The 14,084-nt window shown below is 56.2% G+C and overlaps 1 protein-coding gene across 8 annotated transcripts in view; it reads left to right on the top strand.

The window, feature by feature from the left end:
* The window catches only part of KCNT1 (potassium sodium-activated channel subfamily T member 1), a 90,311-nt gene that overhangs the window by 47,092 nt on the left and 29,135 nt on the right, over positions 1–14,084 (top strand). For 2 of the 8 annotated variants that reach the window (XM_076355335.1, XM_076355332.1), the window contains exon 2: positions 8,021–8,062. The exons of the other annotated variants lie outside the window; for them this stretch is intronic. In XM_076355335.1, the coding sequence (XP_076211450.1) occupies positions 8,021–8,062 (42 nt within the window). The remainder of the gene's footprint in view (positions 1–8,020; positions 8,063–14,084) is intronic. 8 annotated transcript variants of the gene reach the window in all.

The raw sequence follows: 14,084 nt of genomic DNA, 5'->3' as shown, positions 1-14,084 counted from the left end.
TAACACCGGAGATACGGGTTTAAAAACACAAACAAACACTTTTAGAAGATAATCGTGTCCTGTTTATGCAGCTCTGCTGGAAGTAGGGGAAACTCTGACCGCTACCCGTCCTGGGGCACACTGATACTCTTAAGGGATTGCAAACTTGCCCTTAAGGTTATCTGGTTTTGAAGCTCTGCCCTAAGCCCTGGGAGGGCCAGAGACTGGCAGTGCTGCGTGTCCCCTCCCTGCCCCGCGTTTCCACCCTCACCTCTTTGAGTCGCATTTGCTGAGCTGCTGATAGCTGAAATCTGAACTGCTGAGGTTTGGGGAAGAAAATTAGCATTGCAGAAGAGTTGAGGTTGGAAGGGACCTCTGCAGGGCTCTGGTCCAACCCCTTCTCAAAGCTGGACTAACTTTAAAGTTGGCTCAGCTGGCTCAGGACCAGTCCAGCTGAGTTTTGAACATCTCCCACGCTGGAGGTTTCTCAGCCTCTCTGAGTGCCTGGTTCAGGGCTTGATCACTCTCAGAGGGAATGATTTTTCCCTTGCTGCATCTTGTGCCTGTTCCCTCTTGTCCTTTTACTGCATTCATCCGAGAGGAGGCTGACTGCACCTCACCCGTCAGGTAGCCGGGGGCAGCAATCAGATCCTTCCCTCCCTTTCTCTCCTTCAGGCTGCACAGTCCCCCCTCCCGCAGCCTTGCCTCGTCTCTCAGTTCGAGATATTTTTGGCAGGAATAAATGGGACTTTGCTTCAGCCATGTTACAGTCAACAAGGTGGCTGGAGTCTACTCAGTGAGAAATAGCAGTACTCTGCTAGTGCAAGTTTAATGCAACGTTTCTTGGAGGTAAAGCACTTTGGGGGGTGAGGAGGTCACCCAAACGTGTCTGAAAATGTAATTTCTCACCAATCGATGTTTGTTCCCCCAAGAGGCAGCCAGGCGTTAACAAACAGGTCTCGCTAAATGTGTTTTCATCACCTGACACTCTCTCACAAGCAGACCAGCGGAAAGGTCCAGTCTGGCCATTGAAACCATTGCAAGCACTCTGTCCTTGCAGCCCCGTTTCCCGGTGATGGTCTCCGTAGCAGGTCACAGCAGCAAGTGCCTGGGTGCAATTCCCCCTCCTGTAGAGCCATTGCTGTGCCGTGTTGCTGAATCCCCTCCTGGGGGGACAATAAGTCAACGGCTAATTTATTTTTTTTTAACATTTCTTTAACAAAAGCTTTTTCCAACAAAGAGCTTTTGGAGATGTATCTCTGTCTTCAGTGAATAGCATATGCTGGTTTGCCACTTCAGCTTTCGTTGAGGTGTTTTTGTGCAGGAGAAATGCTGTGGCAGGGACTTCCCCTGAGCAGGGTTTGCCCACCCCTGCCCCTGCCAACACGCACGGTCCAACCTCGATTCTTCTGCCGCCACTCTCTTGGCTGCCCGCTGAGGGTTTGTATCAGAAATTTGAGAAATGCTGAGGCCGGGGGTATCGGGGTGGTTTGGTTCTGGGAGGATTTCTGCGTCTGTGCCAGACCTGGCTCCTGCACTTCTCCTCTCTGAGCTGGGACCATCTATGCCACTTTGTGAAGGCAGCGCTGCCGCGTGTGCCTGGGGCAGGCAGGAACCGGCATCGCTGCAGGCAGGGTCCCTGCGGGAGCCTTCACGGAGAAGACCTGAAAGAGAGCCCAGGGGGTCCAAAGGATTGTGCTTACAAAGTGCTTTGGCCTTGATCTGCTTTCCCTCTGGCTGGGCTGGGCAGCCCCTCGTGGGGACGTATTTCTGGCAGTGGGTATCTCTGTACAGAGAGCGCTGAGTCCACGTCAGGGTTCTCTGTGCCGCGCGGCTGTTTGCTGACAGGGTGTTGATGCTCTGCAATGGTTGCCCAGACTGGAGCACGGTGTCTCCGAGCCTTCCCCCAACAGTAACCAAACCACGGGCTGGTCTCAGAGCTGGGGTCCAACCACCCAGCCTGCCCGCGGGTCCGTGCCCAGTGTCCCCGTGGGAAGGTGCTCCCTGAGCATTGCCTCTCCTCGCAGCCTCCGGTGTAGTTTCCTCGGGTTGTTCTTCCAGTCACCGTCGTACAGCTCTGTGGGGGGGGTGGCACTGCTCGCACGCCGGTTAACCTGGGCCTTTCTTTCCCGTGCAGCAGCGGGCGTTGCTGTGTGATGCTGAGCGTGCTTTCAGCGTAGGACCACTGCAAAAAATGGGCAGGGTGCTCAATTGCTGAACTCCGTTATAAAGGCGATATGGAAACGCACTGCTTGATCCTGATGAACAGGAAACGATCCCAGATCCCGGCTGCCAGCACAGCGAGCTGACAGCTGGCATCCTTCGCACCAAACAGAGTTGTTCGTAAACACAGCCAGCGATTTCGTCCCGGGCTGTGACGTGGGGGCTTGAGCCCGGCTGTTTCTTGTGCTCATCCTGGAGCTGCGCTGGAATGGCCCCCGAGCTCTGCTCATCCTCCCTGTTTTGCACTCACTCGTCTGCACGGGGGCGAGACCGACATCACTGTGTCCCAGCCAGCGCTCAGCTCTGAGCTGCCTCCTGTGGGTTTTGGATGTGTTTCCATGGCTGATCCCATGTTTGTGGTCCCCGTCCCTCAAATCCCTATCCCTGTCCCCAGGCACACTCCGGCAGAAAGCGTTTGCACCACCCTGGGCGCGGGGAGATGCTAACCCCCAAGCTGGCAGCGCTGTAGCCAGGCGCCTGAGGGGAACAGGCTGAGTTTTGGAAGTGCTGAGTGCTCCTCCCACGGCTGCTGGTGAGATGCCAGCGCTGCTGAAAATCTCGGTGCCCTATATAGGCGCTGACATGCAGACGAGGCGCCTAACCTGAGGATGCCTACACTCGAAACACACACTTGGGCTTTTGCTCTGTTTATTTTAGGTCCCTCATTCCCAATCAGGTCCCATCAGGGCACGGGGATTAGCACGTTCCTCCTCCTCCTCCTCCTCCTCCTCCTCCTCCTCCTCCTCCTCCAGTGGAGGCATTCCTGCTTGCAGTGAGAGCGGGATGCCAGGCATGGCCGTCCCTCTGAGCGGGCAGCAGCTGCCAGCGCTGCCAGCCCGGCTGTCGGGGTTGTGCAGGACTGCAACGGAGCGAGGTCTCGCAGCCCACCTCCAAGCTCATGCACAGTCTTTCCTCTGCAAGGCTCAGCCTCTTGATGGGACCGCAGGGACTCGTTTAGCTCATTAGGAAAGGCAGGGAGGTGTGCATCAGAGCAGCCTCAGCGTCTGTAGGGCCTCTTTGCCCAGCAGGCAGAGCCCAGTGCCCGGGCTTGGCAGTGCCCGCCCCTCTGGGAGAGCCAAAACCTTCTGGAAGGTAATTGCTGGGCATCGGGCTGGGAACGGCTCGTCTGGCTGCAGCGGGCAATGCTGCGTTTTTGGCACTGCGCCTTGTTTGTTTCTAGACTTTATGTATTTTAGTCGCGATGTAGGTTTTGCAGAGGAACCCCAAAGAAAACTACCTCTGTGATTAAAGAAGACCCCCTTGAGGTGCCGCTTGGTGGGGAGGAGGCAGCTGCGCTCACGCTGCCGGTCTGCTGCCTGCCTGCCCGCACGGCATGCTTTGCTGCCGGTAGCGGGTTTGTTCGTGTGGCACTTCTCCAGCCATCAGGCAGCTGTCAGCGTGTGCCTGGAGCAGCCGGTGGCTTTTCTGGGTGCCCGCCAGCACCCAGCTTGCTGAGCTTCCTCCGGACCGGGGGTGCTGGGGTCATCCCTGCTCCGTCCCACAGCCGGGGAGGCGGGCTGCCCTTCCCCGGCTCTGAGCACGCCCTCCCCTCTTGCACGTGTTTGCGAGCAGGATGCGTGCATCTTCCTCTCCCTTTCCCCTTCCTCTTGCTCGTTCCTTCTCCCCCTCTTTACTTTCTTTTTCTGTCTCCTCCCATCTGTCCTTCTCACATCAGGCTATTTTTGGGGATGAGTTTCTCACTGTCAATATGGTAGGAACCATGGTGCATCTTGTGTCTTAGAGGATGAACACTGCTTAGGGAAGCCTTCCCAAGCAGTTACCTGGCTTGGTTCATCTTAAACCCCCTACCTTGCCCCTGTCTTGGAGGTGTTTTGAGACTGGGGGCTAAAGGGCACTAAATCTGACAGCTCTCTCCTCCGTCTCTGAGACTCCATCTGACGGAGAGAGCCCTTTAGCTCCTGGTCTCGAAATGCCTCCGAGCCTTGCCAAGTGGTTATTGAGCAGCCTGAAGCCGAGTGTGGTGTTGGCAGGTCATTACTTGTGTCTTTATAACTTCCAGGGGCTTTTAGTCAAGGCAGGATTTTTTTTTTACTTGGAAGTAATAAGAACTGCAGGACCAGAAGTGAATTTTTAATACCCTTAGTTTACCAAAATACCTCCCAGGAAAATCAGGAGACAATGGTGAAGGCGCGGAGCTGGCAAGGGGTTTGCTGAGAGGGAGCAGATCTGTGTGCGAGCTGAGCTGAGCTGCCGCCGCGCTTTGCTGCTCTCTCCTCCACCTCAGCATCTTCGAGTACTTTAAACACAGGGAAAGTATTTACCCTCAAATTATCTGTATGAGATGGAGGAGCTAAATGCCACCCAGATCCCTCAGCGCTCTGGCAGAGCTGGGGCTCGGGGCTGGCTGCCTTCCCCCCTCTGGAGAGAAGGAGACCTGCTCTGCAGCCCAAATCCTTGGGGAAGCAGGGCTCGGGGCGGGCTGCCCGCACCTCTGCCCAGCTCGAGGGAGGAGAGCTGCCTTTGCTGGGGTGTGCTGGAGCCGGAGCCGAGGAGGAGGATGGGGTGAAAAGGTGGCTGCTCAGCCGAGGAGCTGCTGCGCAGCGTGGGTGGGCAGGTGATTGCTCTCTCTTGTACATAAGCAAGGTTTATTAGTGTCTTTTGTTCCAACAATAAATACACCATTGTCTCTTCACCTTCTAATAAAACCTTTCCATTTTGTGCGGGGCTGCAGCTTGAAACGTGATGGCAGACCCGTCTCTGTAGCAGCGAAGTTTCTTCCCCCGCTGCTCCTCTCAGTTTCTCTCGTCCTTCCCTGCTCTGCCCCTCTCTCCGGGAGATGCTGCTTGCACCAGCCGGGAGCTTGGCGTCGTCGTTTAATGGTTGGCAGCACCAGGACGAGGGGCCTCAGCTTTCCCTGTCCGGGTACGGCACTTCTCTCCCAGACCCTGGACTCCAGAGGGGAGCGAAGGTCGGGCTCGCTGCCTGTGTCGTAGTTATCTTCCATCGTAGGAATGAGATGAGTTGAGGTTTGTCTGCACAGGGATACTCAGGGAGGCAGATCTGGATGAAATAAAAAAGTGAATTTAAAGTAGATTATCTAAAACACATTAAAAGTCAGCGTAACCTTTCTGACTAAGTTAAATGGCTTTAATTCTGTATATTGTAAATCTACCCTTTCCTTTCAAGTGAGACAGTGCACAAAAGGGTCCGTGCCATTCTGCTAATCCCCTCTAGCAGTGAACCTGGATTAACTGGAAGGTAAGTGACACTGCAGAGCCCACAAAGGCTGGGGTGGAGTTTGTGAGGAGCAGCAAAGGGAGGATGCTTGTGCAGCCCCTCTGGTGCGGGGTTAGCAGCTCCGCTCGGGCCGGGCTGCGGGGCCGGTCACCGGAGCCAGGCGCGAAACCCAGGTTTGAGGCTGGTGCCTGGCAGAGAGCTTTGGGGGGGGCGCGGGGACGGCTCGGCCGTGGGGCAGTGCTGAGCATCCCATGGGTCTGTCCGTCCTTCCTTCTCCCTGCAGAAAATGTGGCCTTTCCGTAGTAAACGAAACTCTCCAAGTTGAAACTTTTAGAAAGTTTTTGGGGTCTGGAAAACAACCCTTTCCAGATGAGAATTGGAGTGACTTTTAGTTTTCTTAAAAAAAATTTCCATGTTTTCTCAGCATTTAGACTGTTTATGAGCACTTGGGTGCCTGGTGGGAAGGAGAGGGTTCAGTGTGACATCTCAGCGTCACTTCTTCCCCCTGTGATCGGCATAAAGCAGTTCATTCATTTGAAAGCCGAGAGCACCTTTTTGTTACTATTTTATCGCACATGCTTTAACCGCGGCACAGAGTGGCCAAAGCCACTGTTGGGGAGGTTTATGGTCTGTCCATCACTTTGGAGTCCCTTTTATTCACGGTGCCTTTTTATGAGCGAGATGTTTATTTGCCTAGTGAGCCCGTGGCTTGCCTGTCTGGGGAAGGTGTCCTGGGAATCGTACCGGCTCATCCCGGTGCTCTGGGACCCACGGGGTCTGCAGGACCCCACCGAGCTGTGTGATTCAATGTACCATTAGTTTTCAGGAATGTTCTTCTGCCTTGGGGAGCTGTGTCTGAAATAAGCCCCTGTTCGTACAGTCTTCCCGGTTGCCAGCTGGCAGTATATTAAAAGAAAACCAAATCATTGGCTGTTTCTTTCCCACAAAAGTCTCTGCGAGGCATAAAAGGCTCCTGTGCAAAACCAAACGCGAGTGGAGGGGCTTGAACAGCCCCTGCTGCTAATGTGGGATAATCCAATTTGGCAGGAGGGCGGCTGAGCTGGCGGGGCCGCTTCCCAGGGCTGCGCTTGCCTCTGTTCTGCAGCTGGAGAAAGTCTGGGTTGTTTGTCATTAATAAATGGCAGGGCTGCTCTGAGGGACGGCGCACCTGATAGACCCACCCCGGGGCTTGTTATCGCTGGGAGAGATGGCACGAGAGGCCATCTCCCATTTCGTGGGAAGCGGGGCTGCGTGGCAGCCTCTCGCCTCGACAGAGCACCTCCTCAGCCCCTGCGCCGGCTCCCCTGGCTCCCTCCCTCAAGGCCCCCGGCATCTCTCCCAAACTGAGCGTCTCCCGCGGGTCTCCTGGGTCTGACGTGGGGGCACGTTGCTGTTGGTGTCACCCGGGACGGCGGCTCTGGTCGGCACAGCCTGCGCTCTCTGCAGGCCTTTCGGCTCCGGGGCGATGAGCTCCTCCCTGTAGCCTTCGCACAGATAATAAAAAAAGAGTAGTAGCAAACTAAATCATGTCACAGGGAGGCTGCTATGTGTGCCTTGTAGCTGAGGGATGAATTATCTTTCCTTTGGACTTGCATTTTAGCTGAAATGTGAATATATTGCTTTTATTTAGTTTTAACTGTATTGGAGTGCTGTGGACTCATAAAGCACAAAGCGAAAAAAGAAAAACCTTTATGAGCTGCAACTGCCCCCTTTGCTTTGGATATATTTCTCGATTGCCCAGACTCATATTAAACAAGGAAAGGAAAGAGGGCACTGCTGAACACTGGGCGGCGGGGAAGGGCTCCGGCACGCTCCAGGAGCAGTCTCAGCTAACGCCCGCGGTGACGGTCACCCGTGGCCATCTGCGGGGATGGATAGGCCTTGAAAAGACTGTTGTTTTTGCAAAGGGATTTTTTTCCTTCGCAGCTGCAATTGCTTTGTTTCATAGCACTGTGCTGCTGTCTGTCTGTCTGTCTGTGGGATGTACAGTACACAAGCACGGGCCCCATGGGTGCTGCTTGCAGAGCCGGTCCCTTCGCCTCCCACCCGCTCCCGGACATTTCTGTGTTCTTCTTTCGCCCCCTGCCATGACCCCCCCATGTTACCCTCATCATTCCTTTCTGTTCTTTTATTTTATTTTGTTTTCCCTTCTCTGGTCATCACCTGTGTGTATAAAATCAGCTCTGTGAAGGTGTGCGTAGGAGAAACACAATGTTAGGTTCCTAAAAACACCCCAACCGGCACCTTTCAAAATCTAAGTTCTCCGCAGAAAGCGTGACACTGATTTGGGACAGAGCAGCGATGCAGTTTGCAAGACTCATTTAAAAAAACCAACCAAACAAAAAAAAGCATAAAACATGTTTTTATCCATGGAGCTGAGTCATTAAAGGGGCCGTACACTGGCAAAGCCACCGGAGCATCACCGGGTCCCCAGCATCCCCACCCTGGGGACCTCGGCAGGGACACATCCCAGGCGCGGTGCAGCCCCCGGCCAAGCACTTGGGTGGCTGTTTGTCCCTCCAGCGTTGGCGCTCCCCGTGGCACGGCTCCGGCTGTCGCTCTGGTTTCTGCCCGGCAGCTGTACGTTTCCCTCACCTCCTGTGATGCTCTTGCTCTGTAGGCCTCATGCCGAGGACTTCAGCGTGGATTCCTCCTTCTCGCAGTAAGTGCACCGCATGCATTTCCCTGCGCCGGTGCTGCGGGGTTGGGGGTGGGGAGGGGTGGGGGCGGGGGGGCGAGGGCTGCCGTGGCACCGCCGGCCCCGGGGACCGTCACTCTTCCACCGGGCAAAAGCCAACCGTGTTCTCCGGAGAGCAAAAACCCCTTGCAATTGGGGGTGTTTGCGCGGTGCATGTGTGCATGCTGTCTCGTGAGCCAAGTATTTTGGGCAGTACCTGCTGCCAAGAGCAGTGGTCAGCCTTGTCTTTAAATTAGTGATAGATTATTCTGCTTTTAAGGGAGCTGATAAGCACGCGGTTGGTCCGTTACTGCTCTGGGCACCAAGGAATTGCGTATGGCACCAGCAAACCCTTCCGAAAGAGCAATGGTTCCCACTGGGGGAGGACTAGCTGTGCTCAGAGGCAGACAGGTTTCTTGGGGAAGAAGTGATATCCTTGGCAGCAAATTGGTGATTACCCATTAGCAATGAGCTCCATGTGCAGACTCCAATTAAACAATCCAGATTCATCAGCATAAGCAATTATAGGAGCAGACTCATGGGTGTCAATCTCCAATGTTGCAAAACAAATTAGCCAAACAAAACACAGTGTGTTATTCCGTTGCTTCTTCTCTTTCTGGGTTTTAATCTTTCTTATTATTATTGTTTTATTAAGAGCAAGTGGTGCCGCTGCCCGGCCGCGAGCAGCGTGGGGCCAGGGCTGGGGCTGCTCTGTGCATCCGCGAGGCTGCTGAGACCTTGGATGGGAGACGCAGCGGGAAGATGACTTGGGGAATGAGCGTGTCCTCGCCCAGGGCCCACAGCTGGGGACGCGTGTCCTCGGACAGTGCCGAGCGAGAGCCCTCCGCGAGGAGAGGCCTGGATCAGGCCCCCGCATAGCACATCACTGCTGGCAGGGGCTCCCCGTCCTGCCTGGCTCGGCACCCAGCATTGGGAGCAGGCTGTGGGCCAGGGCCCGCTCCCCTGCTTGCTGCAGGCGTGTCGTTGGGATTGCACATGGGCACGGCACGGAGCCCCTTGGTGCTCCCCCGGCTCCTCTCGGCCGTGCTCGCCTTGTGCCACCTTCCCGCGGCGCACACATGTGCCGTTACCCAGAGCAGTGCTGTCCCCCGGGGACAGCCCCGAGCCGGGGCTCCCAGCCTGGGGAGGCACCGGAGCAGCTCTGGGATGAAGCAGCGTGTCCCGCTTCACCCCGGAGCTGAACTCGCGTTTTTGGAAGCGCGGGGTGCTGCCGGGTCGGTGCTGTGCTGCCGGCCCCGCCGTGCATCACCGCCCCTTGCTCGTTGGTACTGAGGGAGTGGAGAGATCATCAACTCCAACCCCTGAGTGCATCCCCGCTGCCTCCAGCGCTTTGTCTGGTGCTTGAAAATAAGCTCCGCAACTGCTAAATACAGTTGGAGAGTGATTGTAGCTGCCTTCGGGGAACGAGGAATTGATAAAAATCCCCTTTTCACTGCAATGTCCTCCCTAATAAAAAAAACCAGGAAAAAGAAGTCCAGCAGCAGATTTCTTTTTTATCACTACAGATTTGTGAAGCCTTTCCATCAGCGTGTGTCAGGGCTAGCCAACCCCCGGCTCGGCAGAGCCGTCACGCCCTCGATGCGGTGCCTCCTGCCCTGCCTTTGTCCTACCAATCCAGCAGTGCTTGTGCGGATGCGTTCAGGGCATCGTTCATCTCATGGTGCAAGATGAGTGGCCGTGAGGACTGGCCTTTGAAGCCAACCTTGGTCTTGGGCAGAGTTTTTCCAGAAACAGCTGCTTGGAGCCTGCTTTTCATCCCCCAAGAATAAAATTGCAGCGTTACTGCTGGAGCCAGGATGATATTACCTGCATCCAGCTGTGTTTAATTTGCTGCAGAGTGGTTGGCGATATCGCTCCTTTCTTTGGGCAAAAATTACACTCCATAACATAACAGGAGATGCTTTTTTTCTGATTTATTCTCATGGTAAATGCATGAAATCTTGAGGAAACAAGGTTTTTAGCCGGTCCTGGGGCAATGTGTGCCACAGCAACCTGGTTCCCAGTGCAGCGTGTCTATTGGTGTGGGACTCAATTTTGCTGATCATTGTTCGTGATGTGCCTCAGCATGTTCCCTGCCCGGAGCCCGAGCAGCTCAGCAAACTCATTCCTGGCGCTGTGTGCCTCATGGCTCAGAGTGCTCCATCAGCCTGGCGGGGCCACCGGGGCAGCCTGGCCGAGAGGCCGGAGCCGGCGGGAGCAGCTGCCTTCCCGCAGGGCTGCGACGGTGCCATGGGCCATGGTGGCTGCAATGGGGCCACGGTGGCTACAATGGTGCCTGCGAGAGGCTGATGTGGGACCCGCTGAGCGCCTCGGGGCTGGCCGGTGCCATGATCCATGGGGATCAGCTGGGACTCTGCAGAACAAGGGGAAAGTGGCTTCAGTATTGCGCCTACTAAGGGATGGGGGACAAGACTGATTTGTAGACAATGGGCAGATTTCCCCTGTTTGCAATACTTGGCCTTTTGGACCATGCAGACTCTCCCACTGGTCTCCCAAGTGTTCTCACGTACCTCCCAGGCACTGAAACCTGCCCTCCTGGTCCCAGCCCTTTGTGCTGAGACAGGTCTCCTCTCTCCCCTTCCCTCCACGGGTCGGCAGCGTTGGCCGGGGTGGGGCTTTGCCCCCAAAAGCGGGGCGAGGCAAGCGATGCCCTGGCTCCCAGTCCCTGTCTGGTTGCTTTGTGCTTTCTTGTTTAAAAACGTGCCAGAGATTTATTGGAGAAGCTGCTGCAGCGAGGGATGTTCGGGGGTGTTTGATAAACCCCTGGAGAAGCTGAGATATTCATGGAGGAAAGCTCCCAGCCGCGGTGCTGGTGAGCCTGCTGGCGGTGCTACATGGCTCGGTGGGAGAGCGGCCGGGTGTCCAGCCGTGTTTGGCTTGCAGCATGGCATCAATCCTGCCCGGCTTCTCCACAGGTGGGGTGAGCCCGCGCATCTCCCTGGCCGATGAGGAACACAGCGCAGCACGCTGCCGCTGCCCTGCCAGCACCACAGCCCGGGCCACCGCGGGCTGCCAGCCGAGCCTGGGGCTTGCAGAAGATGCAGTGAAGCAAAACCAGGCGGCAGATTTTGCAGAGCCCCTGTTGCGGGCTGGTCCCCGCACGGCTGCCCAGTGCACAGGGGGGATGCAGGGGAGAGCGGGGCTGCGGCAGGAGATGCCCCTCCCCGGAGCCGTGCAGCCCCGTGCGGTTTTGAAGCCGTTTTCTTGCACGCTCGCTGGCACTGAGCCGGTACAGCCTTGTTGAAACCCACAACCTTCCTCCTTTGAGTAATTGTTCAATTACTGCTTATTGAGCGTGGGGGCAGCCTGTTCCCCGTTTCTCACTTTGGCAGGCGCCCAGGTTTTCTATACGCACACAGCCGCACAGCTATTCCCCCTTTCCATCTCCAAGCCGTACGCTGGGAGCAGCTCGTTGCGCCGGCAGGCTGGGAGCTCTGGTGGGAAGGGCCGTAGCTGACCCCCATCCTCCGCTCACTTGGGGATAGATGGAGGATGGCAGATGAATATACCACAGAGGTGGTGTTCAGTACGCAAAGCTCACTCGACGTCATCCGTCTCGCTGTAGCTTTTGTACCCAAATGCCTGTTACTGTCAAGAAAACGGCGGAAAAAAGGAAAGAGCATCTCTGAAGGAAATCAGGAGGGCTGGCAGCTGCTGGAGGTGTGTCTGTCTGGGTAGTTCGTGTGGTTGCCATCAGCAGGTATCTCAGCCTCAAGCTGGCTGGCTCGGTGGTTTATTCGGGAAGGGCTTTGGCCTCTGCTCAGCTTTCCCTGTCGCGGTGCCTCGTGGCGATGCCCCGTGCCCAGGCTGGCTGCGGGGCAGAGGGGCTGTCACCCAGCCGGGGGCTGGGCGGCCGTCCTGGCCTGCCACGGGCCTCTGCTGGCACCAGCCGCCCTCTGTGCCGGGCCGGTGGCTGAGCGAAGGACCGGAGGCAGCCCGGCTGCGGTGCGGTGCCTTTGCTGAGCAGCACGCTGCCTTTCACGCAATATCCTCTGCTGTTCCTTGCACTGCATGATGCTGAGAGCAGAAATGTTGCAGGTCTGCACTTCCAGTGCTGCTCCGCACCTTCCTCTGCCCGGGGCTGCACCTGGTACCCACAGCCCATCCCCAGTGCGCCCCCCGGGCCATCAGCACGTTTCTTTAATTTCAGCTTTTGTATGCCACAGACACGTTTCTTACGTGTTTGACCCATGTGGTTTTGCAGGGAGGATGCGGAGCCGTCCTCCAGGCTCAGCCAGAGTCGGGGGATGAAGTGGGGTCTCATCTGAGACTACACTGTCTTGGCAGAGGTGGGTGTTGGCAGCCACCAGATTGCAGAGATTTGGGTTTTGTTTTGGTTTTTTTCCCCAAAATCTCCGAAGGGTCTCGTTTGCATCCCGCTACACGGTGGGAGAAGTTTCTTGAGAATCTTCCTGGAGCAAGAACGGCATTTCCCGCCCAGCCGGAGTGTGAGAGCAAGGATTGGAGCTATGGAGAGATGCTGAGATTTTTTTCTTGTCTTTCAAGGGCCATATTTATTTGAAGATAGGCTTCTCATGGCAAGAAGTCTCTATTATGAAATAGAACAAAAGTGCCCCGGGCACCTAAGCCCTTCTTTAGAAAGCAGCAGGGAGGCTTTGGGCAGCGTCCCGGCGCAGGGGGTGGCAGCTCGCTCCCTGGGCTGGCCGGTGGATTTTGGAGCCATCTCAGTTTTCAGGCCATGCCCGGCGGCTGTCACATGCTGTGGGGACCGGAGGGGAGCTGCCCGTGCCCGACTGCCCATGTAAGTCTCCTGGGGACGCAGAGCTCGGGGGTACGTCTCCGTCCCCACGTCCCTGCCTGCGCTGCCTGTGCGGATTTGCCCTGCCATGTGGGTTGCTGTTTTTCGTGGTTTACTTGCCTTTAAGGGGAGCGTGTTTATCCCCAGCTCTCTGGGGAAGGTACAAGTATGGAGCGGGGGCTGTGCTCCTCGGTGTCTATTTTAATGCCGGTGAGCCGGGCTGTGCTCATCCTGGTCTTGCACCCTGCACTTTTCTGAACAAACTGTTGTGTCTTTTTTGGGAGCTCATCATCTTAGAACAAATTGCCTCTAATCTTAGATTAATAAAGTACAATAAATAACCGAGCGAAGAAAATGAAATTGTTCAGACATTATCAAGTGCGTAAGAGCGGTAATTACACTTCCAAGCAGAGAGCTTGTAACTAAACTTGTACTGTGATGATTATCTGCGCGGCCTGGGGAGGTTCAGCCGGGGCAAGGCTGGGGGGACGGCATGCTGCCTGCTCCTTCCCCGCAGGGCACGCCGCTGCCTGCACCCCTCAGTGCTGCCCGGGCTGGGCTGGCACCACGCTGCCCGGCCGGCGGGAGGGATGCCTGGCTGCGGTGGCAGGGATGGGGGCAGTTTAAATGGACCGGCTCGGCTGAGATGCTGTGAAATCGGAGCCCGTCAGGGTTTGTGATTCGGGGCGGTAATGCAGTCGGAGTTTAGCTTGATTTTTATTTGAAGTTAACTTCTTGACAACAAAATTAACGGGTATGTTTTAGATTATAAAATCTCCTTCCCTCAGCTGGAAATGGAGTAGGAGCTTTGACACTTTTGGATGATTGCCGCTGCCTGGTAAAAGCCATCACTCGTTCAGCCGTGGGTCGGCTCTGGGGTGTTGGGTTAACCTGGCGCCTGCAGAGCGGGTGCCAGCGCTGGAGCAGGCGGTCGGACCGGGGCGGTGTCCTGGTCCCCGTCATGCCGAGCCCTTGCTCTGCCCTCCCTCCTCCTCCAGACAGAAGCCCCGTGGGACGGTCACCCCGCGGGGGCCGCCGGGGCTCGGCGGGGCATCGGCGGGGCCGTGGCTGCAGGGTCCCATACAGCTCCAGGGGCTCAGCCCAGAAAGCAGCGAGGGCAGGTTGTCCGCACAGGGTCATGTTCTTTCTACATGCATTTATTTCTTCACCTCTTTGCAGTGATAAATACCCTCTTTCACCCCCAGGACCTGCTTCAGTTCCTTTCCA

The sequence above is a fragment of the Aptenodytes patagonicus genome, chromosome 18 (genome assembly GCF_965638725.1).
Source record: "Aptenodytes patagonicus chromosome 18, bAptPat1.pri.cur, whole genome shotgun sequence".
Lineage (NCBI taxonomy): Eukaryota > Metazoa > Chordata > Aves > Sphenisciformes > Spheniscidae > Aptenodytes > Aptenodytes patagonicus.
Note: the sequence above shows the minus strand (reverse complement) of the source record. Positions and strands in the feature narration are given on the sequence as shown.